The 20,796-nt window shown below is 45.1% G+C and overlaps 1 protein-coding gene and 1 long non-coding RNA gene across 3 annotated transcripts in view; one reads left to right on the forward strand and one right to left on the reverse strand.

Moving 5' to 3' along the window:
- The first annotated feature begins 7,072 nt into the window (after positions 1-7,072).
- LOC140389229 (uncharacterized) lies at positions 7,073-13,233 on the forward strand. Its single transcript, XR_011934305.1, has 2 exons — positions 7,073-7,467; positions 12,766-13,233. It is a non-coding gene; the product is annotated as an uncharacterized lncRNA (long non-coding RNA).
- LOC140389195 (uncharacterized) overlaps positions 10,766-20,796 on the reverse strand; it is a 43,971-nt gene continuing 33,940 nt past the window's right edge. For both annotated transcript variants that reach the window (XM_072473358.1, XM_072473360.1), the window contains exons 3-5: positions 14,393-15,172; positions 13,506-13,662; positions 10,766-13,277 (exon numbers count right to left, since the gene is read on the reverse strand). In XM_072473358.1, the coding sequence (XP_072329459.1) occupies positions 12,604-13,277; positions 13,506-13,662; positions 14,393-15,172 (1,611 nt within the window). In that variant the 3' untranslated portion in view covers positions 10,766-12,603. The remainder of the gene's footprint in view (positions 13,278-13,505; positions 13,663-14,392; positions 15,173-20,796) is intronic.

The raw sequence follows: 20,796 nt of genomic DNA on the forward strand, positions 1-20,796 counted from the left end.
TCATGTCCCCTCCTGGCTCTTCTTAGCTCTGTCTTTAGGTCCTTCCTAGCTAACTTGTAACTCTCGAGCGCCCTAACTGAACCTTCATGTCTCATCTTTACATAAGCCTCCTTCTTCCTCTTGACAAGTGTTTTGACTGCTTTAGTAAACCACGGTTCCCTTGCTCGACCACTTCCTCCCTGCCTGACAGGTACATACTTATCAAGGACACACAGTAGCTGTTCCTTGAACAAGCTCCACATTTCTATTGTGCCCATCCCCTGCAGTTTTCCTCTCCATCCGATGTATCCTAAGTCTTGCCTCATCGCATCATAATTGCCTTTCCCCAGATATAACTCTTGCCCTGCAGTATATACCTATCCCTTTCCATCACTAAAGTAAACGTAATCGAATTGTGGTCACTATCACCAAAGTGCTCACCTACCTCCAAATCTAACACCGGTCCTGGTTCATTAGCCAGTACCAAATCCAATGTGGCCTCGCTTCTCGTTGGCCTATCTACATACTGTGTCAGGAAACCCTCCTGCACACATTGGATAAAGATGGACCCATCTAAAGTACTCAAACTACAGATTTTCCAGTCAATATTTGGAAAGTTAAAGTCCCCCATAACAACTACCCTGTTGCTTTCGCTCCTATCCAGAATCATCTTTGCAATCCTTTCCTCTATATCTCTGGAACTTTTCGGAGGCCTATAGAAAACCACTAACAGGGTGACCTCTCCTTTCCTGTTTCTAACTTCAGCCCATACTACCTCAGTAGACGAGTCCTCATCAGACGTCCTTTCTGCCACCGTAATACTGTCCTTGACTAACAATGCCACCCCTCCCCCTCTTTTACCACCTTCCCTGAGCTTACTGAAATATCTAAACCCCGGCACCTGCCGGGTGGGTTGAATAGACTCAAATTGTTTTATTTGGAAAGACGGAGGCTGAGGGGAGACCTGATTGAGGTCTACAAAATTATGAGAGGTATAGACAGGGTGAATAGCCAGAAACTTTTTCCCAGGGTAGAAGATTCAATTACAAGGGGGCACCAGTTCAAGGTGAGATGGAGAAAGTTTAGGAGAGATATGCAGGGAAAGTTTTTCACGCAGAGGGTGCTGGGTGCCTGAATAGCATTGCCAGTGAAGGTGGTGGAGACAGGTATGAGAGCCACGTTTAAGGTGTTTCTTGATAGACATTTGAATGGGTGGGGAATGGAGGGATGCAGATCATTTGTGTAATAAGTAGTAGGTCTAAATAAGGAATCTGGATCGGCACATGCTTGGTGGGCCAAAGGGCCTGTTCCAGTGCTGGAATGTTCTTTGTTGTTTGATTTCCTTGCTTCTCAAGTCCAAGGTGTGAAGATTTGGTATCTGGTACACAACTGTTCTATCCATTCATTGTTCTAACAATAATAATCTTTATTATTGTCACAAGTAGGCTTATATTAACATGGCGCGTGTTCGGGTACACAAAGGGAGAATTCAGAATGTCCAATTCACCTAACAGCACGTCTTTGGGGACTTGTGGGAGGAAACCGGAGCACCCGGAGGAAACCCACACAGACATGGGGAGAATGTGCAGACGCTGCACAGAGAGTGACCCAAGCGGGAATCAAACCTAGGACATTGGCGCTGTGAAGCAACAGTGCTAACCACTGTGCTACCGTGCAGATCTGACTGGACCACATCAAGCACTAGTGGTCCTGCTTTCCTCTATCAAAACTGCTCCTTAACTCCAGGACCAACCTGAAGAGAAAAGATAATCCACGACTTCTCCCAATCACGCGTAATGAAGGGGTGCCACATTCAGATCTTCGATCTTGTTCAATTTGGACACTTTGTTACTGAGTTCTCCTTCATAAAGTGGGAATTGTGCTCCAAAGATGTTCACAGAAGCTCACATGACCTACCCTGTGTACTCAAGAACTGATTCAAGAACAAAGAAGAGTACAGCACAGGAACAGGCCCTTAGGCCCTCCAAGCCCGTGCCGACCATGCTGCCCGACTAAACTACAATCTTCTCCACTTCCTGGATCCGTATCCCTCTATTCCCATCCTATTCATGTATTTGTCAAGATGCCCCTTAAATGTCACTATTGTCCCTGCTTCCACCACCTCCTCCGGCAGCGAGTTCCAGGCACCCACTACCCTCTGTGCAAAAAACTTGCCTCGTGCATCTACTCTAAACCTTGCCCCTCGCACCTTAAACCTATGCCCCCTTGTAGTTGACCCCTCTACCCTGGGGAAAAGCCTCTGACTCTGTCTATGCCCCTCATAATTTTGTAGACCGCTATCAGGTCGCCCCTCAACCTCCGTCGTTCCATTGAGAACAAATGGAGTTTATTCACCCGCTCCTCATAGCTAATGCCCTCCATACCAGGCAACATTCTGGTAAATCTCTTCTGCACCCTCTCTAAAGCCTCCACATCCTTCTGGTAGTGTGGCGACCAGAATTGAACACTATACTCCAAGTGTAGCCTAACTAAGGTTCTATACAGCTGCAACATGACTTGCCAATTCTTATACTCAATGCCCCGGCCAATGAAGGCAAGCATGCCGTATGCCTTCTTGACTACCTTCTCCACCAGTGTTGCCCCTTTCAGTGACCTGTGAACCTGCACACCTAGATCTCTCTGACTTTCAATACTCTTGAGGGTTCTACCATTCACTGTATATTCCCTACCTGCATTAGACCTTCCAAAATGCATTACCTCACATTTGTCCAGAATTCCCCGCCCAAGTTTCCAAACAATCTAAATCCTGCTGTATCCTCTGACAGTCCTCATCGCTATCCGCAATTCCACCAACCTTTGTGTCGTCTGCAAACTTACTAATCAGACCAGTTACATTTCCGTCCAAATCATTTACATATACTACAAACAGCAAAGGTCCCAGCACTAATCCCTGCAGAACACCACTGGTCACAGCTCTCCAATTAGAAAAGCATCCTTCCATTGCTACACTCTGCCTTCTATGACCTAGCCTGTTCTGCATCCACCTTGCCAGCTCGCCCTGATCCCGTGTGACTTCACCTTTTGTACTAGTCTACCATGAGGGACCTTGTCAAAGGCCTTATTGAAGTCCATATAGACAACATCCACTGCCCTACCTGCATCAATCATCTTTCTGACCTCCTCGAAAAACTCTATCAAGTTAGTGAGACACGACCTCCCCTTCACAAAACCATGCTGCCTCTCACTAATACGTCCATTTCCTTCCAAATGGGAGTAGATCCTGTCTCTAAGAATTCTCTCCAGTAATTTCCCTACCACTGACGTAAGGCTCACCGGCCTGTAGTTCCCTCGATTATCCTTGCTACCCTTCTTAAACAGAGGAACAACATTGGTTATTCTCCAGTCATCCGGGACATCACCTGAAGACTGAGGATCCAAAGATTTCTGTCAAGGCCTCAGCAATTTCCTCTCTAGCCTCCTTCAGTATTCTGGGGTAGATCCCATCAGGCCCTGGGGACTTATCTACCTTAATATTTTTCAAGACGCCCAACACCTCGTCTTTTTGGATCTCAATGTGACCCAGGCTATGTACACACTCTTCTCCATCTACCAATTCCTTCTCTTTGGTCAATACTGATGCAAAGTATTCATTTAGTACCTCGCCCATTTCCTCTGGCTCCACACATAGATTCCCTTGCCTATCCTTCAGTGAGCCAACCCTTTCCCTGGCTACCCTCTTGCTTTTTATGTACGTGTAAAAAGCCTTGGGATTTTCCTTAACCCTATTTGCCAATGACTTTTCGTGACCCCTTCTAGCCCTCCTGACCCCTTACTTAAGTTCCTTCCTACTTTCCATATATTCCACACAGGCTTCGTCTGTTCCCAGCCTTTTAGCCCTGACAAATGCCTCCTTTTTCTTTTTGACGAGGCCGACAATATCTCTCGTTATCCAAGGTTCCCGAAAATTGCCGTATTTATCCTTCTTCCTCACAGGAACATGCCGGTCCTGAATTCCTTTCAACTGACACTTGAAAGCCTCCCACATGTCAGATGTTGATTTACCCTCAAACATCCGCCCCCGATCTAGGTTCTTCAGTTACCGCCTAATATTGTTATAATTAGCCTTCCCCCCAATTTAGCACATTCACCCTAGGACCACTCTTATCCTTGTCCACCGGTACTTTAAAACTTACTGAATTGTGATCACTGTTCCCAAAATGCTCCCCTACTGAAACTTCTACCACCTGGCCAGGCTCATTCCCCAATACCAGGTCCAGTACAGCCCCTTCCCTAATTGGACTGTCTACATATTGTTTTAAGAAGCCCTCCTGGATACTCCTTACAAACTCTGCCCGTCTAAGCCCCTGGCACTAAGTGAGTCCCAGTTAATATTGGGGAAGTTGAAGTTTCCCATCACAACAACCCTGTTGTTTTTACTCTTTTCCAAAATCTGTCTACCTATCTGCTCCTCTATCTCTGGCTGGCTGTTGCGAGGCCTGTAGTAAACCCCCAACATTGTGACTGCACCCTTCTTGTTCCTGATCTCTACCCATATAGCCTCACTGCCCTCTGAGGTGTCCTCCCGTAGTACAGCTGTGATATTTTCCCTAACCAGTAGCGCAACTCCGCCACCCCTTTTACATCCCCCTCTCTCCCACCTGAAACATCTAAATCCTGGAACGTTTAGCTGCCAATCCTGCCCTTCCCTCAACCAAGTCTCTGTAATGGCAACAACATCATAGTTCCAAGGACTAATCAAAGCTTGCCTTACCCGTAATACTTCACTGTCAAACAGAAATGAAAGTATATTCCTTTTTTTTTAAAGTAAGTGGGCTCACTTAACTGGAGAAATGATGTATGTGCTTCTTGTAAAGAAGTGCAATCCAGAGAATTGTTTATTTTGGGAGTGAGAATTAAATTAATTTAAAGTCTTCAGTGAACCATTTATTATTTATTTAGAGCACCCAATTCTTGCTTCCCAATTAAGGGGCAATTTAGCATGGCCAACCTACCTACCCTGCACATCTTTGGGTTTGTGGGGGTGAGACCCACGCAGACAATATGCAAACTCCAAATCAAACTCGGGTCCTTGGCGGCGTGAGGCAGCAGTGCTCCCCAAAGAAGTCAATTAATGTTTGCCACCTCTGGGCGAACCCTAACATCAATCCCCTCAGGGCAAACTTGTTCTCCAGTCTGAGAAACCTGGCCATGTCACTTACCCAAACCCCCGATTTTGGGGAGTTCCGAGTCCCTCTGCGCCAATAAGATCCGTCTCTGTGCTATCAGGGAGGCAAATGCCAAAACATCAGCCTCTCTCACCCCCTGGACTCCCGGGTCTTCCGACACACCAGAAATCGCCACCTCTGGACTCTGAACCACCCTTACCTTCAATACCATGGACATGACATTGGCAAATCCATGCCAAAATTCCCTAAACTTCGGACATGCCCAAAACATGTGGACATGATTTGTGGGCCCTCCCACACACCGCCCACACCTATCCTTCACCCCTTCAAACAACCTCAAACAAGGGCCACAATCATATGCGCCCTGTAGACCACCTTGAATTGTATCAGGCTAAGCCTGGCACACAACGAGGCCGCTTTAACCCCTCAGGACATCCTCTCACAATCCCACCTCTAATTCCTTGCCTAATTCTACCTCTCATTTTCACTTCTTCTCACCTATTGGGGTTCCCTCCCATTCCACGAGTTCTTTATAAATTTCCGAGATCTTCCCCTCCCCCACTCCTGTTTTCGACACTACCTTATCCTGTATCCCCTGGAGCAGTAGGTATGGAAAGGTCAAGACTTGTCTCCGCACAAAGTCCCTCGCCTGCAGGTATCTGAACCCATTTCCCCGGGTCAGCTCAAACTCCTCCTCCAAGCACGGAAAGTTGCCGTCAACAAACAGAGCCTTGAATACGTATTTCAAAGGCTTATCTGAATGCTTCAGAAATATTGTGAGGGTTCCGATCTCAAGCACCCTTTCAGACAGTGAGCTCCAGTTAGATTTTAAGACAGACATTGTGAATTGCTTCACTTTTCTGACTTTTAAAGGTTACTTTCTTGAGTATATTTGTGTGAGAGAGTTTGTGTGTGAGAGAGACTGGGTGCCATAGTATTCGATTGTGGCGTGAGTCCTGAAATTAAAAAATAATGTATTTGTTTAAATCAGTAAAAAGCTTGCTGCTGATTTTTTAAAATTGCCCACAAAATTAAGGTTCAAAAACACGGGCACATCTTTCTCACAGAAACTGACTGACTATAGACAGTTGGGATGGAACAGGAACTTCAGTAATTCCCTCTCCCCTGAACATTTTCTCCCTGTAAACCAACAGTGTCATCGAGTCATACAACAGCATAGGCACAGGCCCTCCCACCATGATATTGTGGAAGCTCTGTTCCAGCTGTAGGGTCGATTTTGACCCTATCTGGAGAACTGTGTTCAGTTTTGGGCACTGCACCTCTGGAAGGATATAGTGCCCCTGGAGGGAGAGCAGCATAGATTCACCAGAATGCTTCTGGGTTAAAAGAGTTACATTTTGAGGAGAGGCTGTACAGGCTGAGCTTGTATTCCCTTAAACGTAAAAAATTAAGGAGTAATTTAATTGAGGTGTTTTATAATTTAATGATTTGATGAGAGTAGTGTTAGAACCCCTGTGAGACCCACGGGGATGACCCGATTAATCTCCCCATGAGCCTCATGGAGAACGAACTTCCCCGTTTAGGGGGAATTAATTTGAGTATTGTGACTATGGGCCATTTCTGCCCAAAATCCTATGGCACTACCTTGTATGTGGGATAAATAATATGGTGATCCAGCGGAAATTTCTGGCTGAGCCGTTACTGTGCCTAAAAAGGCTGTTGAGATCTCCCTCTCATGAGCGAGTGCAGAACAAGGAGTTCAGGAACTCCTGGGGCTGCCAGGAGTGGAGGTCAACAGGCTTGGATGCACCCCTCCCCATTCCCCCCCCCCCCCCCCACGCACCCATTCAGGAACACAGCGGCCCCTAGGGCTGGGACCCATGGAACTCCACCCTGGCCCAAACATTGCCGAAGGCCGATAGTCACAATACTCTGCAAGTTTGTGCAATTGCAACAGAAATTCGGTAATGAATTCCCCTGAGGTTCTCTCGGCCATGTTAAATCGGTATCTTTGCACAGTGACCGATGGCTTGAGGTCGTAGTGGTTTGTCACAAGTGTCACGAGCTCTTTGAATGCCCTGGTGTCTGGGGCTGCGGGGTAGGTTAGCTCTTTATGACAGCATAGGTGGGGCCCCACAGGTGATCAGCAGAATTAACATCTGGCTTCCGCTCCATGACCAGCCAGTACACCTCCCCAGAACCAATGGAGAATGATCCGAGGCTATGCCGCACTTGCAATTGGCGAAGCCACAGAGATTGGAAATTAACGGTCACCAGCCAGAGCCAGGAGCCTCCATCTGGAACTGTCTGCTGAAGACGAGTGCATGCAATTAAATTGCACTGCTGTGCCGCTGGTTGCTCAATCCGAATAACTGTCCAGGTAAACGGCCACCCGTTAGGTATGGAGCTGGATTCAGGGGCCGCGGTTAGGGAGACAGATATTCGAGAAAATTAGTACGGGGATTCAACAGCTGAGCTTGCAGGACATTGAGGCAAGACGAGCGGCCTACATGGGGGAATCCCCAAGCCATAGCAGGCACGACTATGGCCCCAGTCACCTATTGACAGCAGTCCATTTGTATGAGTACATTCTAGAGTAATGGACTCCCCTCCCCCCAGGGTATCCCGAAGGGAATGGTCCCTGGGAAATGCGGACAGGCGGAGTGAGGGGAAGATGTGTTTGGTGGTGGAATCATGTTGGAGTTGGCGGAACTGGCAGAGGATGATTCTTTGAATGCAGGGACTGGTGGGGTGAAAAGGGAGGACAAGAGTGACTCTATCCTGTTTCTGGGAGGGAGGAGAGGGGGGTGAGGATAGAGGTGCGGGAGATGGGTCAGACACGGTTGAGAGCCCTGTCACCCACAGTGTGTGGGAAGCCACGATTAAGGAAGAATGAAGACATGTCAGCAGCACAGTTTTGGGAAGTGCCATCATCAGAACAGATGCAACAGAGGCGAAGGAAATGAGAGAATGAGATGGTGCGTGAAGAGCTGTAGTCAAGATGAAAAGGTCAAGGAAGGTAAGGGAAGTGTCGGAGATGGACCATGTTGCGGTGATAGAGGGGTGGAAATTGGAAGCGAAATGAATACATTTTTCCAGGTCCAGACGGGAACATAAAGTGGCACTGAAACACTCGGCGATGAACCGATAAAAGAGTTCTGGGATGGGGCCAGAGTAGGACTAGAACAAGAATGTTCCACATACCCATGAAGAGACAGGCAAACTGGGACCAATGCAGGTACCCATAGCCACACCTTTGGTTTGGAGGAAATGAAACATGTTAAAGGAGAAATTATTGAGTGTGAAGACGTTCAGTCAGACGGAGGAGAGTGTTGGTGGATGGTGATTGTTTGGGCCTTTGTTTGAGGAAGAAGCAGAGAGCCCTCAGGCCATCCTGATGGGGAATTGAGGTATAGTGCAATTGGACATCCATGGTAAAGAGCAGGCGGTGAGGGCCAGGAACTGGGAGTTGTTGATCTGGTGTAGTGCATCGGAGGAATTGCGAATGTAGGTTGGAAGGGACTGGACAAGAGGAAAGAGTATGGAGTCAAGATAGGAAGAAATGAGTTTGGTCGGGCAGGAACAGGCTGATACAATGGTCCTACAGGGTCCGGTTTGTGGATTTTGGGGAGGAAGTAAAAGAGGGCTGTCCGGGATTGGGAGATTATGAGGTGGGGCATTGTGGAGGGAAGATCTCTAGAGGAGATGAGTTCAGTGACAGAGAAGTGATACTGAACTTGTCTAGAACCTTGTTTAGACCACACTTGGAGAGCTGTGCACAGTTCAGATCAACATATTGAAAAAGAACTGGAGTGCAGCAAAAAGATTGATAAGGATATTGAGCATTCAGACATTGTCACTATCAGAAAAGACTGAACAGGCTAGCACTCTTCCCTAGAAAGGAGGGCCATCATAGAAATCTTTAAAATTATGAATTCTAAAATAAAGAATTTGGGGGTAAATGAATAGATGGCCCCACTTGTTTGGGGAAATCCAAAGCATGGGTCCAGAAATATAAGATGGTCAATAATAAATCCAATCAGGAATGCAGGAGAAACTTCTTTCCCAAGGGAATGATTAGAATGTGGAACTTGTTCCCACAGAGAATGGTTGAGGCAGATAGTTTTCACGTATTTGATGGAAAGCCACGTAAGTAGATGTTCGAGGAAATACAAGGATCTGCTGATAGGGTGAGATAAAATAGGACTGTCATGTGGAGCATAAGCACCGGTAAAAAGCAGATGGGCCAAATGATCTGTCTTTGTTGATGGGGCAAGATAAAATGCTGCATTTGTTGCCAACACAGCTTTAGTGTTTTATTCCTTGCCACTGATGAATCAGGTAGCAGTCAGGCACAAAGATGGCACTGCTCAAGAAGTCACTGCTGTGTTTTAGGAGGTACTGTTTAGTTCCCAATTGAAGCATTTGTGCCAGAGCACCTGTTACTAATGGAGAGGGAGTCAGTTTTCCAGGTTGGAACCACAGCCAGACTCAGGCCTCAGGCAGTGTTTTGGTCCGAGAGGGAGTCAGGCATTTGTTTATCCGGAATGAGATTTTATGGATATAAGATTGTTCAGCACAAGAGATTTATATTGACTCATGGACAGCGTGGTAGCTCAGTGGTCAGCACTGCTGCCTCACAGCACCAGGGACCCAGGTTCGATGCCGACCTTGGGTGATTGTCTGTGTGGAGTTGTCACACAGAATCACTACAGTTCAGAAGGAGGCCGTTTGGCCCATTGAGTCTGTACCGACCCTCTGATAGAACACCCTACCTATCCCAGTAACTCCACCTAATCCTTTTGGATACTAAGGAGCAATTTAGCATGGCCAATCCACCTAATCCGCACATCTTTAAACTGTGGAAAGAAACCGGAGAACCCGGAGGGAACTCACGTAGACACAGGAAGAAAGTGCAAACTCCACAGTCACCCAAGATGGGAATTGAACCTGGGTCCTGGATAAACATACTCCTGAGTCTGTGTGGGTTTCCTCTGGGTTTCCGGTCCACAGTCTAAAGATGTGCAGGTTTGATGGATTTGCCATGCTAAATTACCCCCAAGTGTTCAAAGGTTAGATGGGGTTATGGGAATAAGGTGAGGGATTGGGCCTAGGTCGGGTGCTCTTTTGGAGTGTCGGTGCAGACTCAACGGGCCATGTGGCCCCTTTATGCACTGTAGAGATTCTATGTTCTGAACTGTGAAAATGCTTCTTAAAACCCCAAGTTTATAACCGATAACTTGGCTGCAACTTCAATGTGCCAATGATTGTGACAGAATGATTCACATATTGACCTTTCAGTGTTGCTTCTTTCAGTCTGATGGGTTGTACAGCAACTCTCATTCCATTCAGCTTGTCTACCTCCAGCAGTTTCAGCATCTATGACTCAGAATAGTACTTACCTTGCCGCATGGCCCTTCATAACCTCTATGGCATCCTATGCCCCTCTGACCATGACTCACTCCATACTTTCCAATTCAACTTCTGCATTCAACCACTTCCATGGTTCCTCATACCCTCCATGCCAACCGGTGTTCCCCACCCAATCCACATGGCTCTTTCATGGTGTAATTGCCATTACACCACCCTTGCCAGCTCACCCATTATCCACAATGGGCAGACCTCAGGACCTCATGCTGAGATTAAATAAAATGAAGTTTCAAGTGTCTTTTGCAGACTGTTTTTAAAACCATGAATTTATTATTTTTAAAAAGCAATTAGTACATCTACATTCCTTATAGCAAATATTTAATTGAATTGCATCATCCTGTCTAAAAAAAAAACATTGAAATTCATAATTCCACTTGAAGTGTCCATAACCACTTGGAGTCAATCAAATTAATATGGCAGGCACTCTACTGTGACAATGGAGGGCTGTGAAATGTGTCATGTAACATTAATTCAATCAATCACTGAGGCAATAATTTGTAATCCTCCAGTTTCTTCGGAGTTAAAGTCAGGAGGTTTAAATGCCTCGATAGCTTGACAGCTCATTTTGACAGTTCATGTTGACACCTCTGACAATTATTTTTGACAGTTCTTTGAGTTCTCAGTTCCAATGGTTTTTGCACTTTTCATGCGCATTCATTTCTACTTACAGTAATGTCAAAAGGCAGCTTACCACCAACAAAGATGTCTGGGATCATATACTCTACAAAAGCGTACCCTAACTATCCAAACAAATCCACAGAGTTCAAACTTGCTCCTATTGGGTATTACAATACTAGACCAGACCCCAAAAGTGGCTAGGATACTGGACAGAACCCCAATATTTTATTTTAATTTTGTAAGACTATGAGAAAGGATACCTCACTCCGGGAGTGATTACACAAAGAAACAGTGATTATGGTATATTATATCAAACCTTATTACTAACACAGTATTAAAATCTTTAACATCACCCCAGAAAATAACTTACAATTACCACTTAAACAATACTCCTCAATGCAATGAATCAAATACCCTGAATTGCTATCTTTCTTTATTCCTACTTGAACAAGAAGAAAACCATTTCAGCTCTCAAGCCACTGTAACTACCAATGGCACATAGGATACTTGCTTCACAGAGATGTTCTTTAAGAAAGAGAGATCCTTTGACACTGCTTTAAATCTGTCAGACCCTGTCAGACCCATGCAGAAACTCTGTCTGTATGTCTTCAGAAGCTGTTTCTCAGCTTGTTTCAGCTCCCTAGTTTGCACTGTTTTAAAGACCTAATCTCTTTTTAAACTGCAGAGTAAAACCTGACTTGTGGTCACTGCTTCATCCAGAACTGCACTGACCTGCTTTTCCTACAAAATGCCTGATACCGTAGCTCCACCCAGTAATGACATCATCTTATCAAGCTGAAATCTAATTAACTTCACAGGTAATCCCATTAATCAAGAGAAAATTCGATTAACCAAAGCCTTTTACAATGGTTTAATTGCTCTCCATGCTCCCAAAATATACTTGCCTTTCAAACTAGGATTTCTTTTAAAACATGATTGCTGCAGCCTAACCCAGGCTTTTAACCCTAATTGCACCAAATAGCTATAGTACAATACATCTCAAATTCCTATATTGATCACATGGGTCAAACCTGCACAAATTGGTTTTCAGACATCTCTCACTGAGAAATACACAGTGGAGGCAGCTGCTGATTTCTATGGATAGTTGCCTCTGTGCAACAAGCAAATCCCAGCCAAACCCATTCCTGATCTCATGAAAATGGGAAATTCTGTAATTGGGGCTGGGTGGGGACTGGTGGTGGGGAGATACAGGACTCATGGATTTGGCCTTCTTCTGCCATTGTCCTCACGATGGAGAGATTCTCTGCACTGGAAAAAATCCAGACAGAAACATATCCCACAGAAGGAGAAGATAATGGGGTCAAGGAGGCAATGGTGGGAGGGACAGACCCTAATCCCGCTGTGTCTCCCCGGCTCCATGAGGCATGTCCAGCAGACATGTCTCTGGACTGGGCTGCTGCTGGCCAGAAGGTGCAGGCGCTACAATCTGCTCATTTCATTCAAAGTTTCATTGCAGAATATGACAAAAAAACTCATTCTGCTGCTGAAGAATCGCTTTGTTTCTTTGTAGATGCTGCTGAAGAATCGCATTATTTCTTTGTAGATGCTGCTTAAGAATCTGATTGTCATTTTGTAGATACCGCTCAAGAATCTCATTGTTTCTTTGCAGATGCTGCTGAAGAATCTCATTGTCCCTTTGCAGATTCTGGCGAATGTCCGTCTTAAATTCAACCAAGGTTTGCTGAAGCAAGTTAGAAGTGGCCTTATAGTTTTCCGTACTTTCAACCTGTTCCTGATGGAAGCGCTCAAGAGGTTTCAGATCATCTTCATTTTCTTTACTGGCAGCATAAGCGTGATGTTGTCCGCGTGCTTGTGAAGCCAGTGGAGCTTCTGCTCCCAAAGCCGCAGATTCCTCATTTCTGGAAGGTTCCAAGCGCCCTCCCTCCATCACAGCAGCGAGATCATCACAGGGCTCCTCCTTCACACAGGTCACAATATTTAAATTTAACTCATCAACACTACCCTCCAGATACTCCTCTCCGTCCTCCACTGCAGCTGCCATGCCATATTGCTGTGAGGTATTCACCTCCATCCATTCCTCATCAGCCCTTCCTGGAATCTGGAATGCTGCTGCCAACTCTCCTCCATCACCATCTGATGTGCTCATGGACACCTGTGTATCTGTCAAAGGAATAAATCACAATTATTATCTTTTGTCACATAAATTGTGTCTATATATTTTCATTGTGTATTTATTTATGTCCTATGTTTTTATTTCATATACGGAATGGGCTGTCTGCACTGTACGCAAAAAAATAGTTTTCACTGTACCTCGGTACACGTGGCAATAAAACAAAAACAAAATTAACTCTCCTCCTGATGGTTTAAACAATGAGCTGCTGACATCACCTTCATTCATCCCCATATCTGATCCACCATTGGTTATCGTGGGGTTGGAGAGGTAAAACAGCTTCCTCGTGAACTCCTCCTGTTCCGTCAGCTCCTTCATGTACGGAACCCACCCTCCAGTCAACGAGAGCTCCTGGACATTATAGGCCAGATTTACCTGATGGAGGAAACAAAAATGAAAAACGAATCACGGTCCAGACTTTGCTTGTGACACAATTTCCAAGTGCTGGAGATAGTTTTCAGCCTGCACCCAGGGGGACTTCTGATTAGAGATCAATCTTATGACAAAGTCAGAGCCATCTCCAAAACAACTGCATTTTATCAAAACCTCATAAAATTAGTTAAGAATCATCATGTCACTTTCTGTACTTCCAACTCAAAAATTAGGATTTAAATATTCAAAAATTAACAAATTTATGTTTAATATTCAGATATTGCCCTCTTTTCCATCACAGGGAAATTTGTGCATAAGCAGCAGCTTTTATACTACTAATGTCGGCTTTTGGTGATGTTTGATGATCTGATCAAAGGTTAAATTGACCTTTTTGAGATAGTTTAACTGATGGTGGAAGTTGTTGGGAGACAAACACTGCTGAGACAGATTGTGCTTTGGGAGGACAGCTTCACTGTGAGCACTGGAGGGTAAACAACACAGACAATTCTGTGTAAGGTGAGGCGCAGTGTGAATGTGCTGGTAATTTGTGGAGGTCTAATGACCGTGAGAATTATTTTTTGCACAAGTCACATGTGAATGGTTTGTCTCCTGTGTGAATATGTTGCTGTGTACAGAGGGAAGGTGACTCAGGGAATGATTTGCCACATACCGTACATGTGAATATTGTGGTGTATGCGGAAGTCAGTGAGTCCGAAAGTAATTAGTCACGTACCTTGCATGGTAAGGGTTTCTCTTCTGTGTAATTGCGTTGACGCTGATGGAGGGTCGATGAACACGAGAATGAATTGTCATACACCTCGTACATGAACGATTTCTTCCCTGTGTGAGTGCGTTGATGTTTGTAGAGGTGCGATGACTGCGAGAATGATTTGTCACACACCTCACAACTGAAGGGCTTCTCTCCTGTGTGAACGTGTTGGTGCGCACGGAAGGTCGATGAATCTGAGAATGATTTGTCACACACCTTGCATATGAAGGGCTTCTCTCCTGTGTGAACACGTTGATGGACACGGAGGGTCGATGACACTGAGAATGATTTGTCACACACCTCGCACCTGAAGGGCTTCTCTCCTGTGTGAGTGCGTTGGTGTTCACGGAGGGTTGATAACTTGGAGAATGATTTCTCACACACCGTGCAACGGAAGGGCCTCTCTCCTGTGTGAATGCGGTGGTGTGCACGCAGGGCCGATGACTGTGAAAATGATTTATTACACACCATGCACATGAAGGGCTTCTCTCCTGTGTGAACACGTTGATGAACACGGAGGGTCGATGACACTGAGAATGATTTGTCACACACCTCGCATCTGAAGGGCTTCTCTCCTGTGTGAATACGTTGATGGACACGGAGGTTCCATGACTGTGAGAACGATTTGTCACACACTTCACACCTGAAGGGTGTCTCTCCTGTGTGAGTGCGCTGGTGTTCACGGAGGGTTGATAACCTGGAGAATGATTTGTCACACACCTCGCACGTGAAGGATTGTTTTATCTAAAGGAAGAAATTAAAAACAAATCATGGTCCAGACTTTGCTGTGCTTTCTTGTGACACATGTTCCGAGTGCTGGAGACAGCTTTCATCCTGCACCCAGGGAACTTCTGATTAGAGGAAACAATCGAACAAAGTCAGTGCCATCTCCAAGACAACTTTTACAATATCTTGTTATCTTTTTGTATTTTCAGCTCAAAAACTAAGATTTAAAGTTTTGAAAATTAACATCTAAATATTCAGATCTTGCACTCTTGTCCATCACAGGGAAACTTGTACTTAAGCAGCAACTGCTGCACAGATTGATGTCTTATTCTGGTGATGTTCGGCAATCTGGACAAAGGTTCAATTGACCTTGAAATGATTGGACTGATGGTGGGAGAGTTTGGAGACAGACACTGCTGAGACAGATAATGCTTTGGAAGGACAGTTGCCCTGTGTGAGCACTGGAGGGTAAACAACACAGAAAACTCTCAGTGTAAAGGAAGCAAGTGAGCCGCAGTGTGAATGTGCTGGTGAAAGCCGCAGGTGTGAATGTGCTGGTGTCTGTGGAGGTCTGATGACCGTGAGAATGATTTGTTGCAAACGTTACATGTGAATAGTTTGTCTCCTGAATGATTGTGTTGGTGTTCACGGAGGCCTGTTTTCTGTGTGAATAACGTGTCAAACACCTCACACATGAAAGGTTTCTCGCCCCTGTGAATGCATTGATATTCACGGAGGTCTGCTGACTGTGAATTATTTTATTTTTCTTCATTCATGAGATGTAAGCGTTGCTGGTTGGGCCAGCATTTGTTGCCCATCCCTGAGGGCATTTAAGAGTCAACCATATAGCTGTGGGTCTGGAGTCACATGTAAGCCAGACCAGGTAAGGATGACAGATTTCCTTCCCTGAAGGACATTAGTTACCAGATGTTTTTTTTCACAGCAATCGACAATGGTTTCATAGTCGTCATTGGACTTTTAATTCCAGATTTTTATTGAATTCAAATTCCATCATCTGCCTTTCCGGAATTCAAACCCATGTCCCCAAAGCATTACCCTGGGTCTCTGGGTTACTAGTCCAGTAACAATACCACAACACCACTGCCTTCCCATTTGTCACATTTTGTACATGAAGGCTTTCTCACATGTGAGAAGTGCTTGTGTTTACGAATGGTCGATAAGTACCAGAATGATCTTTTACACACCTCACATATAAAAGGTTTCTCCCGTGTGAAGACGTTAGTGGTGATCACAGAGGGTTCATGATTGTGAGAAGGACACCACAATTGAATGGTTTCTCCCAAGTGAATCATCTGGTGCCTTGGGTATTGTAGACGTCACAAAACCTTTATCACAATTATCACATCTCAATCGTTTCCTTTCCATGAGGTTGCCCTTGTGTTAACAGTAGTTGCAACAGATGCACCTTAGAATATCCTACCAACCTGTGGAGTGGAGTCCCCAACACACCTCACACTTGAACAGCCTCCCAACTGTAGGAACGGGTCAGTGATTCATGAGCCTCAATCAATGATTGAAGCTTTTACCACACCTCTTCCCAGTCTCACCATGACCCATCACCCACAGCCGAATATTCAGAAAGGTTGATTCTGAGGGAAGGTTCCACACCATTGACCAGTTTCAGATCTTCCTTGACCCGACCGATTTCCAGTTGATGGTTTCACTGCCCAATCTTCTCTGTGATGAGCAAAGCTTTGAAGGAACTTGATGTCTTCCCACAGTTGTGTAGTTGTTCCTTGGGTGATGGTCAGGTGATCTGCTGTGTCTATCCTCTCTGTATTCTCTGCTATAGTACGGTGCAATTCTTGAGTAAAATATGAAAAGGAAATCTGATTTCCTCCAACTTCCTCTCCTCCTTTGCTGAAGCGACTGACTCCTCAGTTAGAGACTGTTCCAGTGAGTGGCAGTCTGCTAGTCCCCTGTGTGGGGCATCAGATGCAAGTCCTTTCTTTTTCCTCACTTGACTGTCAGACACCCTCTATTTCCAACAGGAACACTGGATAGTGACCAGGAGCAGAGAGTGTGGCTACTTTCTTTCCTCCACCCAGACCCCATCCTTCCAGGCAGCATGAGGGCAAAGGAAAAGACAGTCGGACAGAGTGTAAAACATGCTATCAATTCACTGTGAGCCCCTGTTGAACTGACAACGACCAGTTTAACCCTCTGAGCATGTGGTTAATATAAAACACTCAGGAGAAATATTAATTCAATGGAGATTTTGAAATTTCTTCCCTTGTTTTCCAAAATTATTTGAAAAAAACACTCTGGGCATGAAGTGTTGAAAGCTAAGGAAAATATTGCTTCATGTAGCTGATTGAAGGGTTCTGGTTTATCCTGGGAATTTTTTTAAAAAATTATTTTATTACAGACATGCATCAAAACAGGTTGCAACCCATAAACACCATGGGAAACAACAGCAATCAACTATACAGTCTGTACAAATGTTTTCCCCTTTTTCACACTCCCCTCCTCTCCTGTCCCCCCCCCCACCCCCTCCCCCTCCTGCGACGAACAGTTCCTCAAACACGGTCACAAACATCCCCCACCTTTTCTCAAACTCTTCTGCAGAGCCCCTAAACTCATACTTTATCTTCTCCAACCACAGGAAGTTGTACAGGTCACCCAACCAGGCCACTACCCCCGGTGGCAATGCTGACCGCCACTCCAATAAAATTTGCCACCGTGCAATCAGAGAGGCGAAGGCCACAACATCAGCCTTCCTCATCTCCATGAGCTCCGGCTTCTCTGAAACCCCAAATATCGCCACCAAAGGGTCCGGGTCCACCTCCAGTATCCTGGCTAAGACCGCGAACACGCCCGCCCAGAACCTTCATAATTTTTTTGCAACCGCAAAATATGTGCGCGTGATTCGCTGGCCCCTGCTCACACCTCTCACACTCCTCTGCTACCACCTGGAAGAACCAACTCATTCTTGCCCGAGTCATATACACCCTGTGCACCACCTTAAACTGTACCAGGCTCATCCTTGCACAGGAGGAGGTCTCGTTTACCCTACAGAGCGCCTCACTCCATACTCCACAATGATCTCCCCACCCAACCTCCTTTCGCATTTCTCCTTGATCTTTATCACCTGCTCACCTCCCTAGCCCGCCCCAAGCATTCTGGGAAATTAGATACACTGCACTCACTCAGACTGCGCATCTCAAATTCAGCTCTCAGACACAGCACTGGGCTAAACTATCAAATCCAAGTCAGCGGATCAACTCTCTTGTTATTTTCAAAGCTCCATCAAATCAGCCCATCACTTTCTTAAAGTGCACACAGCCAGCTCTTGGAATCCAATGGTGCAAAATACTGTTGATGCTGGAAATCTGATAGAGATTCAGAAAATGCTGGAAATGCTCAGGTCAGGAAACATCTGTGGAGAGAAAAGAGCAGCACCTAGAGGAAAGTGTGAGAGGACAACACCGGGACAGACAGTCAGCAACACCAAGAGCTTAACATCACAGGAGAAACATAATTTCATTGGGGAGGGGGTGAGCTGCTGGTGAGTATGAATATTTGGAAAGGCTGGAGATCTGGGAGATAAGCCACAGGAGTCCTGCAACATAGGACCATTAGACGTAGTAGCAGAAGTACGCCACTCCCCCCATCAAATCTGCTCTGCCATTCTTTTAGATCATGCCTCATCTGGTAATCCTCAACTCCATTTTCCTGCCTGATTCTCATTACCCTTAATTTCCTTACTGATTAATTATCTGTTTTTCTCAGCTTTGAAAATACTTACCGACTCTGCAGCTCTCTGCGGTAAAGGATTCTATCGATTTACTATATCCGAGAGAAGCAAATCACCCTCATCTCTGTCTTAAATGGACCACCCCTTACTCTGAGGTTATACCCTTTGGTCCTAAACTCTCCCACAAGAGAAACATCCTCTCAGCATCTACCCTGTCAAGTATTCTAAGAATAGCATATAGCTCAACAAGGTCACCTCTCATTCTTCTAAATTCCAATGAATACAGGCCCAATCTACTCACCCTCCCATAAGAAAATCACTCCATACCCGGGATCAACCAAGTGAACCTTCTCGGGAATGCCTCCAATGCCAGTATATCTTTCCTTCAATAAGGAGACCAAGACTGTTCACAGTATCCCAGGTAGGTCTAACTACTGCCTTATGTAGTTTTAGCTAGACTTCCCTATGTAATAAAGGCCAACATTCTAATTGCCTTCCCAGTTATGCCAGCTTTTTGTGATTTAGCACGAGGACCTCTATGCTGCAGTTTCCTGCAGTCCTTCTCCGTTCACATAATATTCAGCTCCTTTATTCTTCCTTTGAAGGATTTGGGATCTGGGCTTCCTCCATTTTGGGCTGCTCAGAACAGATCACACTCCATGGGCAGGCTTCTCCATCCCGCCGTACCAGATTTCTGGTGTGGCACGCCATAGGGATACTCCGTTTCGCTGGCTGTTCAATGAGATTTCCCATTGTGGGGCAGCCCCATGCCGTCAGGAAACCCCCTTGCTGCCGGCAAAATGGAGAATCCCCACGGCGGAGAATTCAGCCCCATATTGGACACCACATGAGACCAGACACAGTATGAAGAGCTTTCCTCCTTATCTACCCTGCACATTCCCAGTCAGAACTCATGGCCATTTGACAATGCTTCTGGTTTTATGAACATTCATCCCATTCACCTTCAGAAATAATTCATGGCCTCTTTGACAGAAATTTCATCAACTTCTGCTTCATTAACAGTTGCTCTGTGGGCCAGTAAATACCACCCACAGATAACAGATATGGGCCTCCATATTTAATAACTGAACTCTATGCCAGCAGAAACAGCCTCTCTCTCTGAAGAGATTGGAGCCAGAAAGGTATCCTTTAAAATTAAATGCTGGCTGTGATAATTATTAATTTAAGACCTGAGACCAGGCTAACCTAACATGAAGGACAAAGCAATCACCAACCAGAGGTTCATTCCTTCAAGGGAATAGGACCATTCATATCTGTTATCAGCAGGAGGAGCAATTAACAGAAGACTGGTGGTGCCAGAGAGAAGGAAGCATAACCACAGATGTTCAATATAATGATCTATCTTATATGTGTTACGAAGAAGTAGTTACTTTCAGCTTTATAATAGGCTAAACTTTGTAACAGTCTGTGGTTAATTTGAAATAATATAAGTCTTTAGATTATTATTCAACATTATGTATTAACTAAAGATATATAGAGACTGGTGTTGAATGTCATATTATAATCTGTGATGTCATATATTATATTGTGTATTCATTCTGTCTCACCTTTAGAAATTGTGATTATGGCAACACACTTATATTAAGAACTCACTTTGCATAACCTTAAGTATAATTTCTATTGTAATTTTCCTGTACTAATTATTATGAAACATTCTGTGAATTAGGAGCCGTGTCCATATTATCCTTTGTACTAAAAGACTCGTAGTAAAAGGCCAGCTGAGGCCTCATGGCCAATTAGCTGATAAAGAAGGCTAAAGCTTTAAAAGTTTCTTTTGGAATTCAAGCTGCTGTATCAGCCGTTATCGGGAGGAAGGATTTGGGAGCCATAAATTCTTTCGCTATAGGATGAAGGAGTCTCCGGCTAGCAAATATCCAGAGGTATGACTTATTATCAATTTTAA

The sequence above is a fragment of the Scyliorhinus torazame genome, chromosome 14, assembly GCF_047496885.1.
Source record: "Scyliorhinus torazame isolate Kashiwa2021f chromosome 14, sScyTor2.1, whole genome shotgun sequence".
NCBI lineage: Eukaryota > Metazoa > Chordata > Chondrichthyes > Carcharhiniformes > Scyliorhinidae > Scyliorhinus > Scyliorhinus torazame.